This window comes from Bombus vosnesenskii, unplaced genomic scaffold (genome assembly GCF_011952255.1).
Source record: "Bombus vosnesenskii isolate JDL3184/JDL3185 unplaced genomic scaffold, Bvos_JDL3184-5_v1.1 scf7180000016281, whole genome shotgun sequence".
Classification (NCBI taxonomy): Eukaryota; Metazoa; Arthropoda; class Insecta; order Hymenoptera; family Apidae; genus Bombus; species Bombus vosnesenskii.
Genome location: NW_022884350.1, coordinates 658,403 through 676,523, shown reverse-complemented (window position 1 = coordinate 676,523; position 18,121 = coordinate 658,403). Strand labels below are relative to the sequence as shown.

At 32.2% G+C, this 18,121-nt stretch overlaps 1 protein-coding gene across 1 annotated transcript in view; it reads right to left on the bottom strand.

Moving 5' to 3' along the window:
- The window catches only part of LOC117242932 (cadherin-87A), a 539,676-nt gene that overhangs the window by 85,064 nt on the left and 436,491 nt on the right, over positions 1–18,121 (bottom strand). Inside the window, exon 5 of the mRNA XM_033509995.1 lies at positions 9,972–10,189. Within this exon, the coding sequence (XP_033365886.1) occupies positions 9,972–10,189 (218 nt within the window). The remainder of the gene's footprint in view (positions 1–9,971; positions 10,190–18,121) is intronic.

The following is an 18,121-nucleotide window of genomic DNA, read 5'->3' as shown; positions in this document are numbered from 1 at the left end:
CGCGGGCCAATTTCGATCCATCTATCCGCGCGGACCAATCGGCATTGATTTAATTCAGCCAAATAGGCCGGCGCACGGACATTTGGCCCGCATTGCGCGCGCTCACGCTAATTCACGAATGTGCGTAATAGCCGTCTGCATTAGATCGCTTCCGATAGCCCTTTGCCGCCCCTTTGTCGTTTTACGCTTCAAAGTCATATCGTCCGATAGAGCAGTGTGTTCCAACTTAATTATGCGATTGTCCGAACGACTTAATGGTTCGTTTGGTGGAAGAATTTTACGTCTTCCTCTTTCTCGTGACAAGTGCTGCGATGGTTAATGCGATCATTAGTTTTTTCTCTACTTAAAAAAAAAAAAAAAAAAAAAAATCGCATCGACTCGTAGGGATCATTACCAACCGCTTTGTATATGCGTTAGGTCGTGCTATAAATAATGCAGTCGTGGGTTTTCATATAGCAGATGAAAATAAAGTATTACGTGTTGACGATCGATAACTGATGCGAATGAATGATAACGAATGAATTTTCCTTTTATTATTTATTATGACTTTCTATCGTTGATTATTCCTTCCTTCTCTCCCACCTCCTTTTCCATCTTTTTCCTATTAAAGGGGTGTCCTGAATTAGAATGTTCTAAAACAGCACTTATTTGTGATTTTTTTTAGAAGGGAAGGAAAGAAATGAATTTTTAAAGTAAAAAACAAAATTATAACAGATTTCTAAGCCTATTTCATGGGCGCCTTGTCGCTGCAGTCTTCAATCGGCGGGAAAGATCCACCTCGTAATTCTTGACGGAAACAAAACACCAAAAAAGTATTAAATTATTATATATTTTTCTTCTCGATGAACTAAAAGAAAGGCAGAAAAAAAATGTTAAATTAAAAATTTTGGTTTAAAAGAAAAAGTGTTCTTTAAAAGAAAAATAAACTAAGGTGCTATAACAATTATTTAAATAAACTTTTTTTCTGCCGTTGTTTAGTTCACTCAGAAGAAAAATATATAATAATTTAAACTTTTTTTGGTTTTTTGTTTCAGTCGAGAAGTACGAGGTGGATCTCTCCCGCCCTGCAGCGACAAGTCGCTCATGAAATAGGCTCAGAAATCTGTTATAATTGTGTTTTTTACTTTAAAAAAATTTTTTTGTATTCGTTAAATATATGTAAAACCATATTTCAAAATTCAATAACTTCAATTCTTTCTTTCCCTTCTAAAAAAATCACAAAAAGAACGCTGTTTTAGAACATTCCAATTCAGAACATCCCCCTAAGTTTTTGGGTCCAATTTTTTAGAAACCCCGCTCATAACAACTCCCAGTGTTTTAAATCGGATTTTTAGAGAAATCTGTATGTAAAAATAAATGTTAGAAAATACTGTCAGTGCTTCGGTGCACAACATGGTTTCATACACTATTTATTTACAGACTTTTTACAGACTTTAACCCTCGCCCGTCCCACGCGTCGATTTGACACACTTTTCCGGTGAAAGATTATATTGTTCGACCATTTATGGAACGTTTTTTCTGAAACCGCCTGGCTTTGACGTGCGGATAAAATCCGATACCTTTGAATTGATGAGAATTAGCGTGAATGTGTGTGAACGACAAAGGCCAAAATTATCTTTCATACCATTTTAATTTATTTCATCGATATTTTACCATTGCGTGAATTTGACACGCGTGGAGCTAATTAAATTGCGAAAATGACGGGCAGATGTGTGTTAACGTTTGTCAAAGGTTTCTAGCAGAGACACAAGGAAAAATATCTTCAACTAAGAAAGAAATTGACTGTATAGCGAAATAGTGATTGGCAAAGTATATTATTATGCAGCAAAGTAAAAATAGAATCGGATAGGTTAAGCAAATAATCAATTAGTTAACTAGAAAACGATAGTAAAGGCAGGTATGGTAAGTATGGAAAGATAAATGAAAGAGATTATAAGTGAAATCCATTTCACTTGGCTAGATTGAAATGAATAATAATAATAAAATATTACAGCAAACAAGTGAAATATTACGATATAACAATATTTTATGCTAAATTCACTATTTGCTATGAAGTTTAATCGTTCGTATTATATTTCTTTATTCATCTAAAATCATATTTACTTTATGGCTATTAATGATAACGTGCTAATCATTACACTATGTGTAATATTATGCGAAAAAAAGTTTGAGCAACTTTACAGTAAGAAATAACAAAGATCTCAGATTTCTTTATACATCAATCATATTTAACGTTAAGTTTGGTTTCTTTGCGAGAGGATCTGGAAAAAGAAAGAAGACAAGGGAGATCGTATTTATTATCAGCTACTGGATCGTATTTCTGTTTTCTTGAGGGGTTGAAAGTGGAGTTGCTGTTAATAAGGAAGTCTCTGCAGTGTCTGTAATAAATCAGTTTCTATTTGCAAAGATTAAAATAGTATAGAAAGATATCTCCGCTAATAAATTTTATTTCTTTAAATAATGTTTCAAATAAACAGCATCAAAGAACAAGTAATTTGCAACCTCGCTATTGAAATACGAAGTACAAATGAAGAGCTTCTTAAACAATTGTAAAAGCTCCTTGAAGAATAAATTTATGGTAAATACCTGCAAGTGCCAAGCTTAACTACTTTCTAGTCAAATAGTTCAATTGTTCTACGAAATTGTTATTTATTTTGTAAATATAAGAGCTACTACTAAATCTACGAATTTGATTTATTCAATTCATCCATTTTATCTTACGTTTGTCAATTAATATTTAATTGTAATTTACGAGCAGAAATAAATGCTCATTTCAAAATGCTTTCAAAGTAGTTCTGAAACCTAAATATCGAACAGTTTCGTGCGCTGGTAATTTCCACCGACAATTTTTATTCAAATTTTTATGAAGATATAAAGAATACGTTTGCTGGCGTATAAATAATTTACTGAATACCTGCAAGTGCCAAGCTTAACTATTTTCTAGTCAAATAGTTCAATTATTCTACGAAATTGTTATTTATTTTGTAAATATAAGAGCTATTACTAAATCTACGAACCTGATTTATTCAATTCAACCATTTTATCTTACGTTTGTCAATTAATATTTAACCGTAATTTAAGACCAGAAATAAATGTTCATTTCAAAATGCTTCCAAAGTATTTCCAAAACCTAAATATCGAACAGTTTCATGCGCTGGTAATTTCCACCGACAATTTTTATTCAAATTTTTATGAAGATATAAAGAAGACGTTTGCTAGCGTGTAAATAATTTACTGAATACCTGCAAGTGCCAAGCTTAATTATTTTCTATTCAAATAGTTCAATTATTCTACGAAATTGTTATTTATTTTGTAAATATAAGAGCTATTACTAAATCTACGAACCTGATTTATTCAATTCAACCATTTTATCTTACGTTTGTCAATTAATATTTAACCGTAATTTAAGACCAGAAATAAATGTTCATTTCAAAATGCTTCCAAAGTATTTCCAAAACCTAAATATCGAACAGTTTCGTGCGCTGGTAATTTCCACCGACAATTTTTATTCAAATTTTTATGAAGATATAAAGAGACGTTTGCTCGCGTGTAAATAATTTACTGAATGGATAAAGATTCGACCGATGTTTTCCTGACTTTTTACTTCGATAAACCTTCTAATTCGGTCCGAAATCAATCGATCGACGCTGCTGCGAATCGCATACGATATTTATGATTTTCAAGTATAAATAGCTAGGATTATGTCTGGATATCGTAAATTACTAACATTGTTGTACTTCCATTTTCATTGCCGTCATTTATCTATGCACCTCGATTATCGATTATCGGCTAGATTTTCCGAAATAGCTTTTCCATAATAATTGGAGCAGATCGATCCATCTTCATTGTATCTGAATATGATGCTCCGATGATATTACCGAAAATACGATTGTTTCTATAGATTCGAAAAGGCGATTAGTTTGTCTTCCTTCACGTATTTATCTACGATATCTATCTTCTCGTATGGGGCTGAATAATTAATCCTCCGCCGGAAAATATTTTTCACTAACGCGGTCAGAATTGCGAATGTTTCGGTCCCTGGTCTGATTTCTTACTGTTTTAGATCTTGATAAAGTCTGAATTTAAAGTTCCTAATTTACTATAGAAATTAAAGTTCCTAATTTACTATACAGGTGATGCTTTAAGCAAACGTTTAAAATTCGTTGCGATAAAAATACAAATTTGACAGAAAGTTACGAAAAAATGGGAATTTCTTTTCAATTACACAGTTTCCTATTAAATAAATATTAAAAAAATGTTACTGTAAGCTTTTACTCGTAAGACTATGATCTTTCAGAGAAATAGAAATAAATTCACCAGTCCTTAGAAAAAGTACAATTATTATTTCAATGGATTATTTATTATTGAAAGATGATTTCTGACACACGGCGAAAAAGAAAAGCTCTGTATCTCAAATTTACTAACACATGAGGAACATAGGAGCTATACGAGACACTGAGGCGGTCGCCAAAATATTAGTATACGTACTGAAATAATAAAAATTTGCATATGAAGAAATTCATCTAGCAAAAGATTGACGTGGGCGGCAATATGAGTTGTTGAAGGCAGAGTGCTCATTTTACTCTCGTGATATTCGAACCTGAATTGAACCAAGTGAACGGTATTTTGTTAGTCAAAGTCTTGTAGGTGTAAGCTTTTTTAGATGCAGGAACCGCCAGGTCTGACACCTTCGTTTCGGAAAAATTAAACAATGAAACTATTGTCTGAACTTCAATGACACATATTGATTTATTTTTCCTTGACAAGCTTTGGTTTAAATAAAATGAAAGGAATTCTTCAATTTTCGAATACTTTGCATATTTTTAAGTTACTAAAATATTATACATTTCCGTTTGTAAAGATAGATCTGACAGATTTCTGTGAATTTGGAACGTTTAAGAATGGAAAATCGCACGAGAAAAACGTAACTTTTTCGCGTTTCGCAGAGGGACAATTTTTTAATTGAACACGTTGATATTTTTTAACTTTATATTACCAATTTCTCTCTTTTCATATGATTTTAGTTTAAAATGCACGTATATCTTCGCCACTTGCTTGAACGTTTCAAAAATACTGATTGTCATAATATCATGCCATTTCGTAAATTCATCAACTAATTGCAAAAATTTGAAAACTATTTGTTGAAAATGACAACGTGAGTTCGTGCTCGCCATCCATATGCAAATGCGTTAGTTATAAGAAATAGTAACTAGAGGATGATCCTAGTTACAATCGATAGATTTAATCGATAGGCTTAAGATGCTTTTTGTTTTTATCCCTAGTTTTTGTAACCGCGTGCAATAAAGGTCTTTTTGGCTCAGAACGGTGTGATAGATTAATCCATTTAATAAAATAATAACTATTCTGATCTTACCTGTGAGTGTAGAAATAACAATACTATTTCCCAGCTACGCACCAGATATTTCAAAATTAGTGTCTGTGTATTTTAGAATACTCGCCTCTGGCTATCAATTTAGTCTACAATACATACGCAATTGTTGAATATTACATTTCATCAGATTATTCAATTACTGTTTTCAGAGTTGCATGACAAACAAACTAATATGCAACAGCCTATTTCAAAGATTAAACGTCGACATTATAAACATATCGAAATAACTTGATATCTTGATTTTAAATTGCCGCTATACTACAAGCTATAAAATAAGAGTATTGTTTCCTATGTCTAATATTACGTCTACGACATTATAATAAAGTTACAAAAACCTAATTTTTCAATTATTGTTTTCAGAGTTGCATGACAAATAAAATAATATACAACAGCGTATTTCAAAGATTAAACATCGACATTATAAACATATCGAAATAACTTGATATCTCAATTTTAAATTGCCGCTATACTACAAGCTATAAAAAAAGAGAATTGCTTCCTATGTCTAATATAATAAAGTTACAAAAACCTAATTTTTCAATTACTGTTTTCAGAGTTGCATGAGAAACAAACCAATATGCAACAGCCTATTTCAAAGATTAAACGTCGACATTATAAACATATCGAAATAACTTTATCAAGTTATAAAGTATAAAATATCAAGTATAAAAGAAGAGAATTGCCTCCTATGTCTAATATAATAAAGTTACAAAAACTTAATTTTTCAATTACTGTTTACAGAGTTGCATGACAAACAAACCAATATGCAACAGCCTATTTCAAAGATTAAACATCGACATTATAAACATATCGAAATAACTTGATATCTCGATTTTAAATTGCCGCTATATTACAAGCTATAAAAGAAGAGAATTGCTTCCTACGTCTAATATAATAAAGTTATAAAAACCTAATTTATTAACGAGGACACGAAGCAGACCTCAAGAAAACTTTTGGTCTCGGGATTAAAGTATCTAAGGCTTCTAAATCATAGTTAATTAGGATAGCAACACTCCTAACAACGTCTGCCCGATTTTACGACCTCGCTATATCATCGCGGTTGCTATAGGAGAACGTCCCCAAATTAAATTTCCAATCTCATCGTAGCTGCGCGAAAATTTGCTATAGAAACGTCTAATGATGAACCAAGTTTTGACACGCAGATAGACTACGACAAGTAATTGCACTCTTTCACAGACAGGTTTACGAACATGTAAAAGTAACATACTTTTCACGCGAACTTATTAAATTTTTCTGTTTGTAAAAAATTATGAATTCTTTTATATCTTCGCCGGAAATATACGTTTGTTAACTGTCGCATCAGCATCAACTTGGATTTTCTGATACGTGAAATTTGTAAAATGTTGCAGTGCATCATATTTTTAGAAACATTTCATTTACATTTTGTTTTAATAGCATTGACGGACTTTGAAAAGTTACGCTTGCGAGCTTCGTTTACGCTTGTACGCTTCGTTTACGCCTGTACGCTTCTTTCGCTACGACTACAACGCTTTGTTGTAAACTTCGCGATAGTATTTTTTACGCGATTAAGTCTTTTTACAATGTGTACCTTGTATTTTCGACGCGAAAAGCTCCGATCATATTTTGGAATTTTCATTCGAGACATTTTTGTACTGAAATCTTGCAAATTATTCACAAGCTATCAACGATACTTAAAAATAACGTAAAACGATAGAAGGTTCAGAAATATATACATTGATCCTTTTCTTAAAATAGAAAATATCATCTTATGAAAAACAACAGTAATTTGCATTAATTACTAAAAATAGTTAACTATCATGATCAAACTGTAAACCTAGGTCCTTATAAAAGATTTATCATCAATTGCAGATGTGAAATCGCAATAATCTTTTTACTTCATGTATCGTAGTATACATCAGCGATGGATATTATTAGAATTGCTTCGAATAAATATTTATCGATAAGATAATTATCAGTGGAATATTTTATCCGTGAAATAATTATTTACTATCCGTAACGAATTATTTTCTATGTTTATTCGAACAATAATACGAAAGATCGTGCGTTGCCATTTAATTTTGTACGATCATATACTGTATAGATATCAGGTACAATTCTTAGTATTAATTTACCAAATGAATAATTTACCAAGCAGGAATAAACTTTCCAATCTGATTAGTTATGAAAAAAGTTAGTCATGAAAGCCAGTGTTACAACATCTGGAAATGTAGCTTGCAAATATAACTCTCGTTCACTACCATCCTCGATGTATCACGCAAATATCCACACACAATATATAATTTTATGCGAATACATTCTTATCCGAATAAGTTGTTGGATTAAATTTTTATACGGATAATTTCTGATTCGAACAAATTTTTATTCGGATAAATATTTGTTCAACTGGATATTTATTCGTTAGCGACGACCAAAATCTCATTCTTTATTTTTATTCGAACGAAGTTTACATGTTACTGCACAAACTGTTACTGTTACTGTTACTGCACATAGAAAATTGTAACTTTATTTTCTCGAAACTTTCTTCATCGCTGAACTAACACCGTAGCTATTTCATCATCATTAAGATGCGACCTATGCACTGAGTTGTTTAGAAGACTCGTAGCAGCAAGTATCCTTACTAAAGTTCGTGTAGACTGTCATTTCATTTTAATAACGTGGTGTTTAAGTAGAACGTCTAGAAAACGAGCTCCTAAACTTACATTTAACAAATTTTATTAAGCTGATTGTATAACATTATCCAGGAAATGGAGAACAGAGAAGTGGATTTGCAGCATTGAGTGGTTGTTTGTTACGAGAAGGATAGAAATACAAGTGAAATGTGGAAAAAGGATATACGTTGTACATATACGAAGACTCGAGAGTATGGTATTATACATATGTAAATAGCTTTTTTTTGCTCTAAAACTGGTAATTTTTGTTTGGAAAATGCTGACAGCCGAGCATGTATTATTAATAACAATGAGATAAAGTGTGTATAAAAAAAATCTGTGCTCATAACTTTATACTGTACAATTTTATATTCATGCTGCAAATTCTTTTGTATATTCTCTGTATTTTTGCAAACAGAACGTACATTTTAATTCCTAAAGATTGAAATGTTTTCAGTCACTGAGATTCGAAAAAACTATTTATTGTAACAGTAATTCATTGGCAAGAAAAGTAAAATGTGTTTTGAAGAGGTGATCCTTCATCATGCTATTATTCATAAATTACAGGATTTTGTTAGTAAACTAGAACAGACACGAATCAAATTTCTAACATCAAAATGATGTTACTTATGAAAATCGAAATTATTCTTATGAAATTATTTTTAATTATAAAATATATATATTTCTTTTTTTTTTAATTTTATTGTAGAAATATTTTATCGAACCTTATGTTTAAAATTGGCAAATGTCTCGTAATTTATGCAGATGGGTAGACGTATACGTAAAGTAATCTCTGATATGAATAAAAATTAAGTAAAAGCTTCTCGGTAAAAGTTAAAAGTAAAAATATTTCCTTCGGAGGAAAGATTAAAGTAAAAATGCTCCCTTCCGTACGAATAAACAAAACAAAATTTTCTTGCAAGCAAATGGTTTTGTCTTTTGTTTTGACTTCATTGAAAAGTTGAGAACGTGGTCATAAAATAAGCAAAAGTAAATCAGAAGTGAAAAATGATTTACACAACAAATTGCTTTTATTAAAACGGTATAAATTTTTGTAGTCTTCGTTTAATCTATCCCTAAATTTCACATCCTAATGTGACACAATGGTAAAAAGCCAATGATATGAAGAGATATATAATTAATCTTGATGATTGTTTTATTAAAATTTCGCATTGATCGCAAAGAATAAAAAAGATGTAGGTCAAAATGCTTCAAAAAATTGTTCTTTAAGTGGCAAAATAATATAATTTTTTTATCAGAAATGTGTGTAAAATTGACACGTCAGTGACAGGTCAGTGTTAAATACCTTTTCGAAATTATTTGTATAAAATATCGTTTTTCTAATTGCAACGACAAAATCAATTTTATGTAGCATCATATATTTCAAACCATGTTCAATAATATACATACCAAGGTCAATAATATACATACTTCTGGAAAAAGTAAATGCATTTGTTTGCTGAAAGTTAAATGTAAAAACGAAGAAAAGCTAATGCTTATTTTTTATTCATTAAAAGTATTTCCTCTATCTTGTCAAAGTAAAAACTACTATCTTCTGTTTATTCGTACCAGCTCTTCTTAATTCTTCACAAGTATACTAATTTTGAACTTTCTCCAGACTTCGATACAAATTTTCTAACGATACTCGATTCTTTCATCGCGAAAGAAAATTTGAAGCTTCATAACGTTGTCAAAAATGTTCGAATTTCATCGGAAATTTGCCAAAGTTCTTCTTCAATATTTTTCTCACGATACTTACAAACAATAAGAATTCAAGTAACCTAATATTCTATTAATTACATACCACGGTTTATAGTTTCTACCTGTTCTAGATTTATTTTTATTCGTTTCGTTCCACATTAAACATCCTGTGAACACATCGACATCCAAGCAAAGAGGGAAAGAAAACAGCAGGGGATTTGACTTACCTCGCGATTGAGAGGTTTCGCCAACGTGATAACGCCAGTGCGTGGATTTACGACGAAATGGTCCGTGAGTTGTATACCATATTTCACTGGCGATCCTTCGGGATCGTGGCCCTTAAGGACGAACACTTCCGTACCGACTTTGGTTGATTCTGAAAGCGGCAGGCCCGCAGGGTATCCACCAGGTTCGAGGATAGGTGGTTCGTTTACATTGTTGGCGCCTGAAACAACAGAGAAACCATTCTTGTTTTCAGTCGTTCTCCGACAACCGAAGTTTGAATTATCGTTTATGTTAAACGCATAGCGCAAGAGTAATTTTAACTGCTCTGTATTTAAAAAATAGATATTAAGATAAATAAGTCAATTTTCGACTTATTGAAAGATTGACATAACTGATTATAAGAGAAGTAGATTTGTCAAGGAGAGGAAATCGGTTTGACGTGGAAAATTATTATTGGCTCGTTCGAGAAGTACGTAGTGAAATCGAAGAAACATTTCAAGATATATTTTTATAAAATTAGATTTCATCAAGCAGTATATGTACATACGTATAATATTTACTACGCTATCGATATTGAAATATTATTTGTTTTCATATTTGGATATTTCGTTATGAATAATCATTGAATAGTTTAGACAATATAAAAATACATTTATAGTTTTCTTTGATAAGAGAAAAAAGATTTTTGGGACGATGGAGTAAGTGATTTATTTAATCTGTTCGTAAACGATACTAGAAAAATTTGTTAAAAAGATAATTAAACACACATCGTTGATTAAGGGGGACTGCCGTGTGACAATAATAAAAGCAAGTGATCTTTGTAAATTTCTCTTACTCTGAAATTTTTTTACTCTATTAGCTATATGAGATTAGACATTTTCAGGATGTAAATATATAGCCTTGAAGTAGGAATAATTTTGAATAATTCTTGAATTATAGTTTTTTAATTCCAGTTCTTCTTATCGTTTAACTTTTTGAATTGGCGTGCTCCATAATTGAAAAACTAATTGATTAATCCAATTTTGGACTCGTTTACTTTATTACGAATTTCTCTAGGGATTGAACATCAAATTTCTACTCGATTGTTTATTTGTAATATTTTTTCGAACAACCTAAACCCAGTTTACCTACCGAGAAAGGTAAATTTATCTTCTAAACGTTAGAATTCTCCAATTCTTCATTCAAAAATATTTTTCTTTCGAAAATAGATTCAATCCCAGCGTAAACTGTTTGACCTTAAGAAAATCTCGTAACTTTTGCATTTCGACGACTGTGACGGATGCTATACTGCGCGCTAACAATGGTTATATTATATTGTCAAATTTGATCGCAAAACACATATAACATATAACATACGATAAACAATAAGAAGAATTCAAATAAAAATATTATATCTCGAAAAAGTTTCGTCTCGCATAATTAGCAATTAGTTGAAAAGAAAATTCACAAAAATCACCTGTTCTTCTTGCTGTTGCACGAGAATCTCCCCTTAAATACGCGTTATATGTGTGTATGTGTGATAGTAAAAAGCTCTTTGATGCTGTTTAAAAAAATTATAAATATTAATTTAATTATATAATTCTGATTAAATAACATTTAATTATATATTGAACGAAGAAAGCAGTTTATCGGAATTTCAATCTGATAAAATACATACGTCAGATTCTCATAACTGGATGCTACATTGGATATAGTTAAAACATCCGATGTGTTAACAAGAAATCTTGCATTAAGTCAACGCAACCTTTCGCTGCAACAGTTGTAGAACGTTGCAGAACAGAACACAGCACTCTCACCTCAACTGTTCCTAACAGTTGCCGTTGCAAGGACTTCGCTTAGTAAGTTTAGCAAATTTATTGTTAGCCGAACTAGTGGTTCACGTTATTATATTATTGCCACTTCATTACAATAGATAGACTGTCTAACATGTTGCGGTTGGAATTTCAAATGGCTGAAAATTATGGGGCAAATTTGTCTATCCGAGAGTACCACGCGTTTCTGTAGCAACGTAAAGAATAATGAAGAAAAGAAGGTGTTAAAAGAATGTTAAAAGAATTTTATATTTAAAACGTCTTTTCTGTGGAATTTCCTCTTTAATCTTTGCATGTTTCATAAATCTTGTAAAGCAGCAATTTATTAGGTTGGCGCATAAAAATATCCTTCCGAGTAAAATCACGTAAATTTCACTGAAATACCTTTCATATTATTCTCCTACTCTATTCAAACGATTAATCCTCTCAAGATTGGGTTCTTTGTTTTTTAGATCGATTCAATTCTAGAAATCATCATCAATTTATGTTTCCTCCTATCCAAGCGATAGATTAATGTCACCGACACTCTTCGATATTCAACAATTCAATTTTCGATATCTAAAAAATGTAATGTTCAGCGCATTTATTATACGAAATTTAACATAATGATCTGTGAGAATTAAATATCGAGCAAAATTTAACGCAGCTATCGCGGACTAATTTTAATCTTCGGAGAAATGATAATTCTCTTTGTACGAATTTACGTAATATTGATTTGCATGAATAAAGCAATTTACTGGAATTTATTAATTTATAAATTAAATTAAATTAAATTCTATTAGCAACTTTCTGCTCGTTGTGTCAAATGGGCACACATTCTCTATGGATCGTCGCTAGCTTATTAAGAATTAACAATATCATCAGCATTCGCTCATTGGTTATGAATCATTAAATATGGATTACAGTATCAAGAAATACCACGCTTCTTTTTATCAGACAAATTATACAATTGTTGGATTTCTCATAATTTCATCGCGATTTCCAAGGAATTCGAATAGATGAAAATATGAGCGTTGGTGGATATCGCGTCTGTGCTTCATGGCTTTTAATTGACACAAAGCTTGCGGATTGCTAACTATAGTCATAAAAGATACAACGAAGATGTGTAGAGTTCCGGAGAACGAAACAAACGATTCAAAAGTCACGATATCGTATTTCGTTGGTGTAGTTTGCATTTATCTGTACTTTTAATAAATAGGTTTACTTGATATTGGGAATAGAGTTACAAACAGGACTGTTGGATTCGACTATCAGGCCAGGACTTCGATTTCAAAGAACAAAATGAAGCTATTAAGCGTAACGTTGAAACGGAAACTCTTTTGAAGAGGAATTTACAGAACACATAGGCTACTCTCAGCTTCCAAAGCTTCGCTTAAGTTGTTATTGATCGCGAGAATTTTTAATGTTATTAGCGTTTTCTTCCTCTTTTTTTTTTTTATTTAAATATTACTAACTTGTAACGTTTACTTTAATTTTCAACAGAACTTTACATGGTATTTTACTTTAATATGCAATTTGCAACGAATTCTGCTTTCAATATTATCCCATCATTTGCGTCTCCGATATTTTGGATAATTTCAGCTTATACGAACGGGTATCGGAATTATAAAATCATATAAAAATAAATATGTTTCGTTTTATTCAAATCTACGTATATTTTCCATCGAACACTTTTTAATGGAATACGAATAAAACCAAATCTATTATGAAAATTCAATGAAATTAAGTCTGTATTACCTGCGATATTATTACTAATAATAAATATTATAAATAAATAATATAAATATTTTATATAATTATTACAATATATAAATTATATTAATATAACCCATCTGCAAATTAATGATAATGACGTTGTTTCAGTGGAAAAACGTTGGTTGTCATGCTATTTTGCCACGTTTAAAACAATTTTTTTCATTTTGTTTCATTCAGTTTAAAACAATTGTTTAAAGTAAAATACAGTAAATATATATAAATAAAGTAAAAATAAAGTTTAGCAATTATTAATCGTTTAAAAATATGATTTCTATGTTATATAAAATACGCACCAGTTCACACAAGTTCACATTTGTTCATTAAAATAAATGGTCGAAAATAGCGTTTTGGTCTTTGAATAAGTTATATACAATATAAAACGTAGTTCAGCAACATTATCAAGCAAGTAGAGTACGCCTTCTGAATAATCGAGATAGGTCACGTATCACAAAATTAACTGATTCACAATTTTGGAAAAGAATATCAGTTCATTATGAACCAAGCACGAATACTATTCCGAACCATTTCTTCCGCTGCAACAAAGTTTCCTCAGTCAGGTCATACTTCGAACGTCGAAAAATTGTTGAAACAAACGAAATGTATTGAATTATAAAATTATATTGAATTGTGATTTCAACCGAATTGCTAATTTAAAGCTATCACATATTACATATATTTGATCAATCAGTTAACGAACAAATAAACGAACAATAAACGAAAATGATTATGGAATACGTTTTACGATTTTGAAATAGCCGAAATATTTCGTAAAACAATCGAATAAAAATATTTAATTATAATAGATCAAATATTATTTATAACCAAATAAGAAAAAAAAGTGAGAAAAATATCATCTAGCCACGACGTATTTGAATCGATTCCGGTGAAAAGTCGTTGTAAATTTGGCAGATCGTATTGATCTGCCGGCAATTCATGAAAGCATCGGACAGGTATGTAGAGAGCTACGAGACGTAATTGACATTAATTAATTAAAGCATCGCATCTCCTCGAAATGTCTATTGTTTTAAGTACATCCGATTCTAGACTGCAACGATTAACAGCGTGCACAGTGAAACAGATTATGATTGATGCATGTCTCCGCACCGATATCGATTTTTCTCTACAGATATTCTTAAACCTGTCGATAGTCAATTTCGTTTGAGAAATACCGAGTTTATCAAGCCGTCGTCGTATTTTATCCGCGAACGTTTGATCGACGATCAATGCGTTCCACGTCACGAGATATTTTTCGGATAATCGAGTTAAAATTGTCTTACGCCGCGCTCTCGAGCACGAACAAATCGATATATGGCGTTGATGCAAATAAAAATGCCAATGAACGAACGAGGAAAGACAACGTTTTCACTTTCTAAGGAGAAACTTAGGAGAACGTCGTATTCCACGTCGATTGATCAACTTGTTTTGCAAACGATCTTGTCTCTCATTCTAGATTTTCCACTCTTAAGCCAAAGCACTGCGATCTCTGGGTTTCTTCCATTCAAGATTCTACTCATTTTGGCAAACACGAAGATCATGCGTATCAATGACAATTATTTCATGTTGTAGCCAAACTTGAGATATAACTGAGCGGTTAAACCGCAGGATAGAAGAGCCGTAGAAGACAAAAGTAATTTTAAACGGATTGAGATTCCTTCAGCGTGAAACGTTCTATCCTTTACAGTCAAGCCATCTCACAATTCCGCGAACAATTTCTTAGTTCCCCTAAACAAAGCGAAACAACCGAACGTAGGAAACTGCCGAGTGCATTTACCAGCTGAAACAAACGACGGTCCTCCAATCTTGCGGAACCTTTGGTACTGAAGCCGGAAAAAAAAAGAGAAAAGGGATGGTCGAGGCAAAGAAAGTAAGTTTGGACGTGGCGCGCAGGTTTCCCGGGAGTCGCTAATTCGTTGGGAACAAGGCGGCCCCATAAGTCCGAAAAGTCATAAAACTATTAGAAAGTTGGCAAAGTAGCTTCGTCATCGTGGCGTTGGCGGAAGTTTGGAAAGCCGGCCAAACTATGTATACCAGACCTAATAGATACATCAAGCTGTAATGTGGAAGGCGGGTGCTTCTCCGAGAACGTATTTCGCTCAACTCTTAGCGATCTTCTTGTTACTTTTTTCTCCTGTCTTCGCGCCAGAACCGCGTAAAACAACAAGAAACTGGCTGTATGTGTCGGGCATCTGCGCTTTTCCACGTATGCTTCCGGTCGTCGTTGTTGGAGAACAACGGACGTCGAGGGTCAACAATAATCGTTAGAGCGTAACGATGGCTGAGTTTCTCTCGGATCTCGTTTCTTGCTGATTCTGCCAACGATTCCTGCCTATCGCAGAATTTTTCCCATTATCGACCGTGTGCCATAGTTTAACTGTGTTATTTGTTTGTTACATAGAATTTGTTTGATGTCGCTGTACGACGTGCTGCTTCGCTCAATCACTCAAATACGATACTGTTGCGTTTAATTAAAATGCTTTAGAGAAAATTGAAATAGTAGAATGTCCTTCCTATTATTGGGTTGGCGACTAATTAGGTGGCAAAAACATTACCACCTAATGACAAAATCCGCAATCACTTAGTTGCCAACCCAATATCTTCTGTCTTTCCAGTTCGTCAAAACTATTTGGTAATTGTTTCATCAGAATTTTCTATATAATTGTAAAGACAGGCAACGTAGATATTATTAGGATGAGATACGACGTTCGTTAGACTTGTAGAATTTTTAGATTTCGATATTTTTTCAACGTGCTTTTTGGAATAAAAAATATTGGAAAAAAATGTTCAAACAGAGATTGCAATAAGTGCAATCTTTTTTTGTACATTCAACCGTATGACCTCACAACGTTCGCTCACAATTTCACTGGCCAGGTGCAGTCTAAATAGCTGCTATAAATTTCCCCGACATTAAAGAGCGTCCGAGTAACTGACCCCAATGATCTTCCAAAATACGTCGTCGCTGACGCTTTCATACGACTACGTAAATTGTGGAAGAAGGGGCATCGTGTGTAACGCGATGTCGCTATTTCGTGACGTTGCATTTAAGATACGACGATAGGTCATCGTCTTGTCTAATGCGTCCACGGTTTTCCAGCTTCTACGTTGGCTGCTAATTAACCCTCATATGCAGTCTCTCAGCCTCATTAACCAGGTTGCAAAGACGAGGGTAGATCACAGCGTACTTGTATTTGTTCGAGTCACATTTTCATATATGAATATACATATGTGATAAGGTCTAAGTGTCTAAGTGTAAGATTTTAATCCTCCTGTTTTTACTCGCATTAAGATAAATAAGAGTCACTAACTTGTTCTACTTATTATGTACAAGTTGATACTTTGTTCGTATTATTATTAGTTCTGGAACAATTTTCAGAATAATTTTGTTAATCAGAATTTGCACTTTTATAGGACATACGTATAAGTTCAAGGGCATAACTCTCTATTTTATAAATCGATATGAAAATACACATTGTAATAAATTTCGCGTTTACCGATTTTATTTCTGAACTGAATTACGCGCTTTTGCAGAAAAGCGCAGCAACAACAGTTCTGGCGAAAATTTTGTAAACATTTTTGTAGTATTCACTGAAGAGAAAGAGTGGTAAACCAATATAAAACTGGCAATTAATTCGGAATAATTATTCAATAACTTTCATCTCGTACGAGATTTTTCAGAACAACGTGGCACTATTATTTCTATGTTTTTCAAACGTGGGCAAAAATACCAATTTTTTAGTATTAGAAATTATGACAGAAATGTCAATTTCATGAATTTGCAAAGTTCCACCGTTTCTTTCCTATTTATTTATTTATTTTCCACCTTTACTCTTTCATATTGTATTTTTAAATACTTTGCTAAATTTTTAAAGCCAAGGCGATCTAATACCAAAAATTTCCTTTAATTAAATCTATTAATTAGAAAACGGGAGCGTTGGATGTGTCTTCAAAACGAGATTTAAGTAACCGTATAAATTCTTGATGAAGCTGCGGTTTGCAATAGATATTTTCAATTTAAGAATAGATGAAATATGAAACATACATATATATAAATTATAATATTAATATTTAAAAAAACAATTTAAAGATATGAACACCGGCTGGTCATTTTTTTCACCAATCTAATAAATTAATTACTTGAAATCCAAAAATATCGTATTTAATACTTCATTTCTATAGTCTAACGTCTTCCAAATTTATTACAAGACAGAGATATAATTTCTAATATGAATCGACAACGCAATTATTTATATTCTACGGATATAGTTAGCATGTAAACATCGTATGCGTTATGCCAAAAAGTATTATGTGACACATCACATGTGCATCACTACTACTATGTCGTTATACCCGATACTAAAAATGCATGAATTATTAACATGCGGTCAAGTCATAAATATTAATAATGCTTGCGATCCGTGGCATAATCTTCGATATAATATTCGCCGCGTGCAAAACGGCTAATAAAATATAAGGAAGAACTTAAAAAGCAACGAGAAGACTGCAGAATCATTCTTTCCTTTCCGATTGTTTCCATAATTGATGACCGAAGCAGCTACCCAGCAAGCAAATGGAATTATTGATATCCAAAT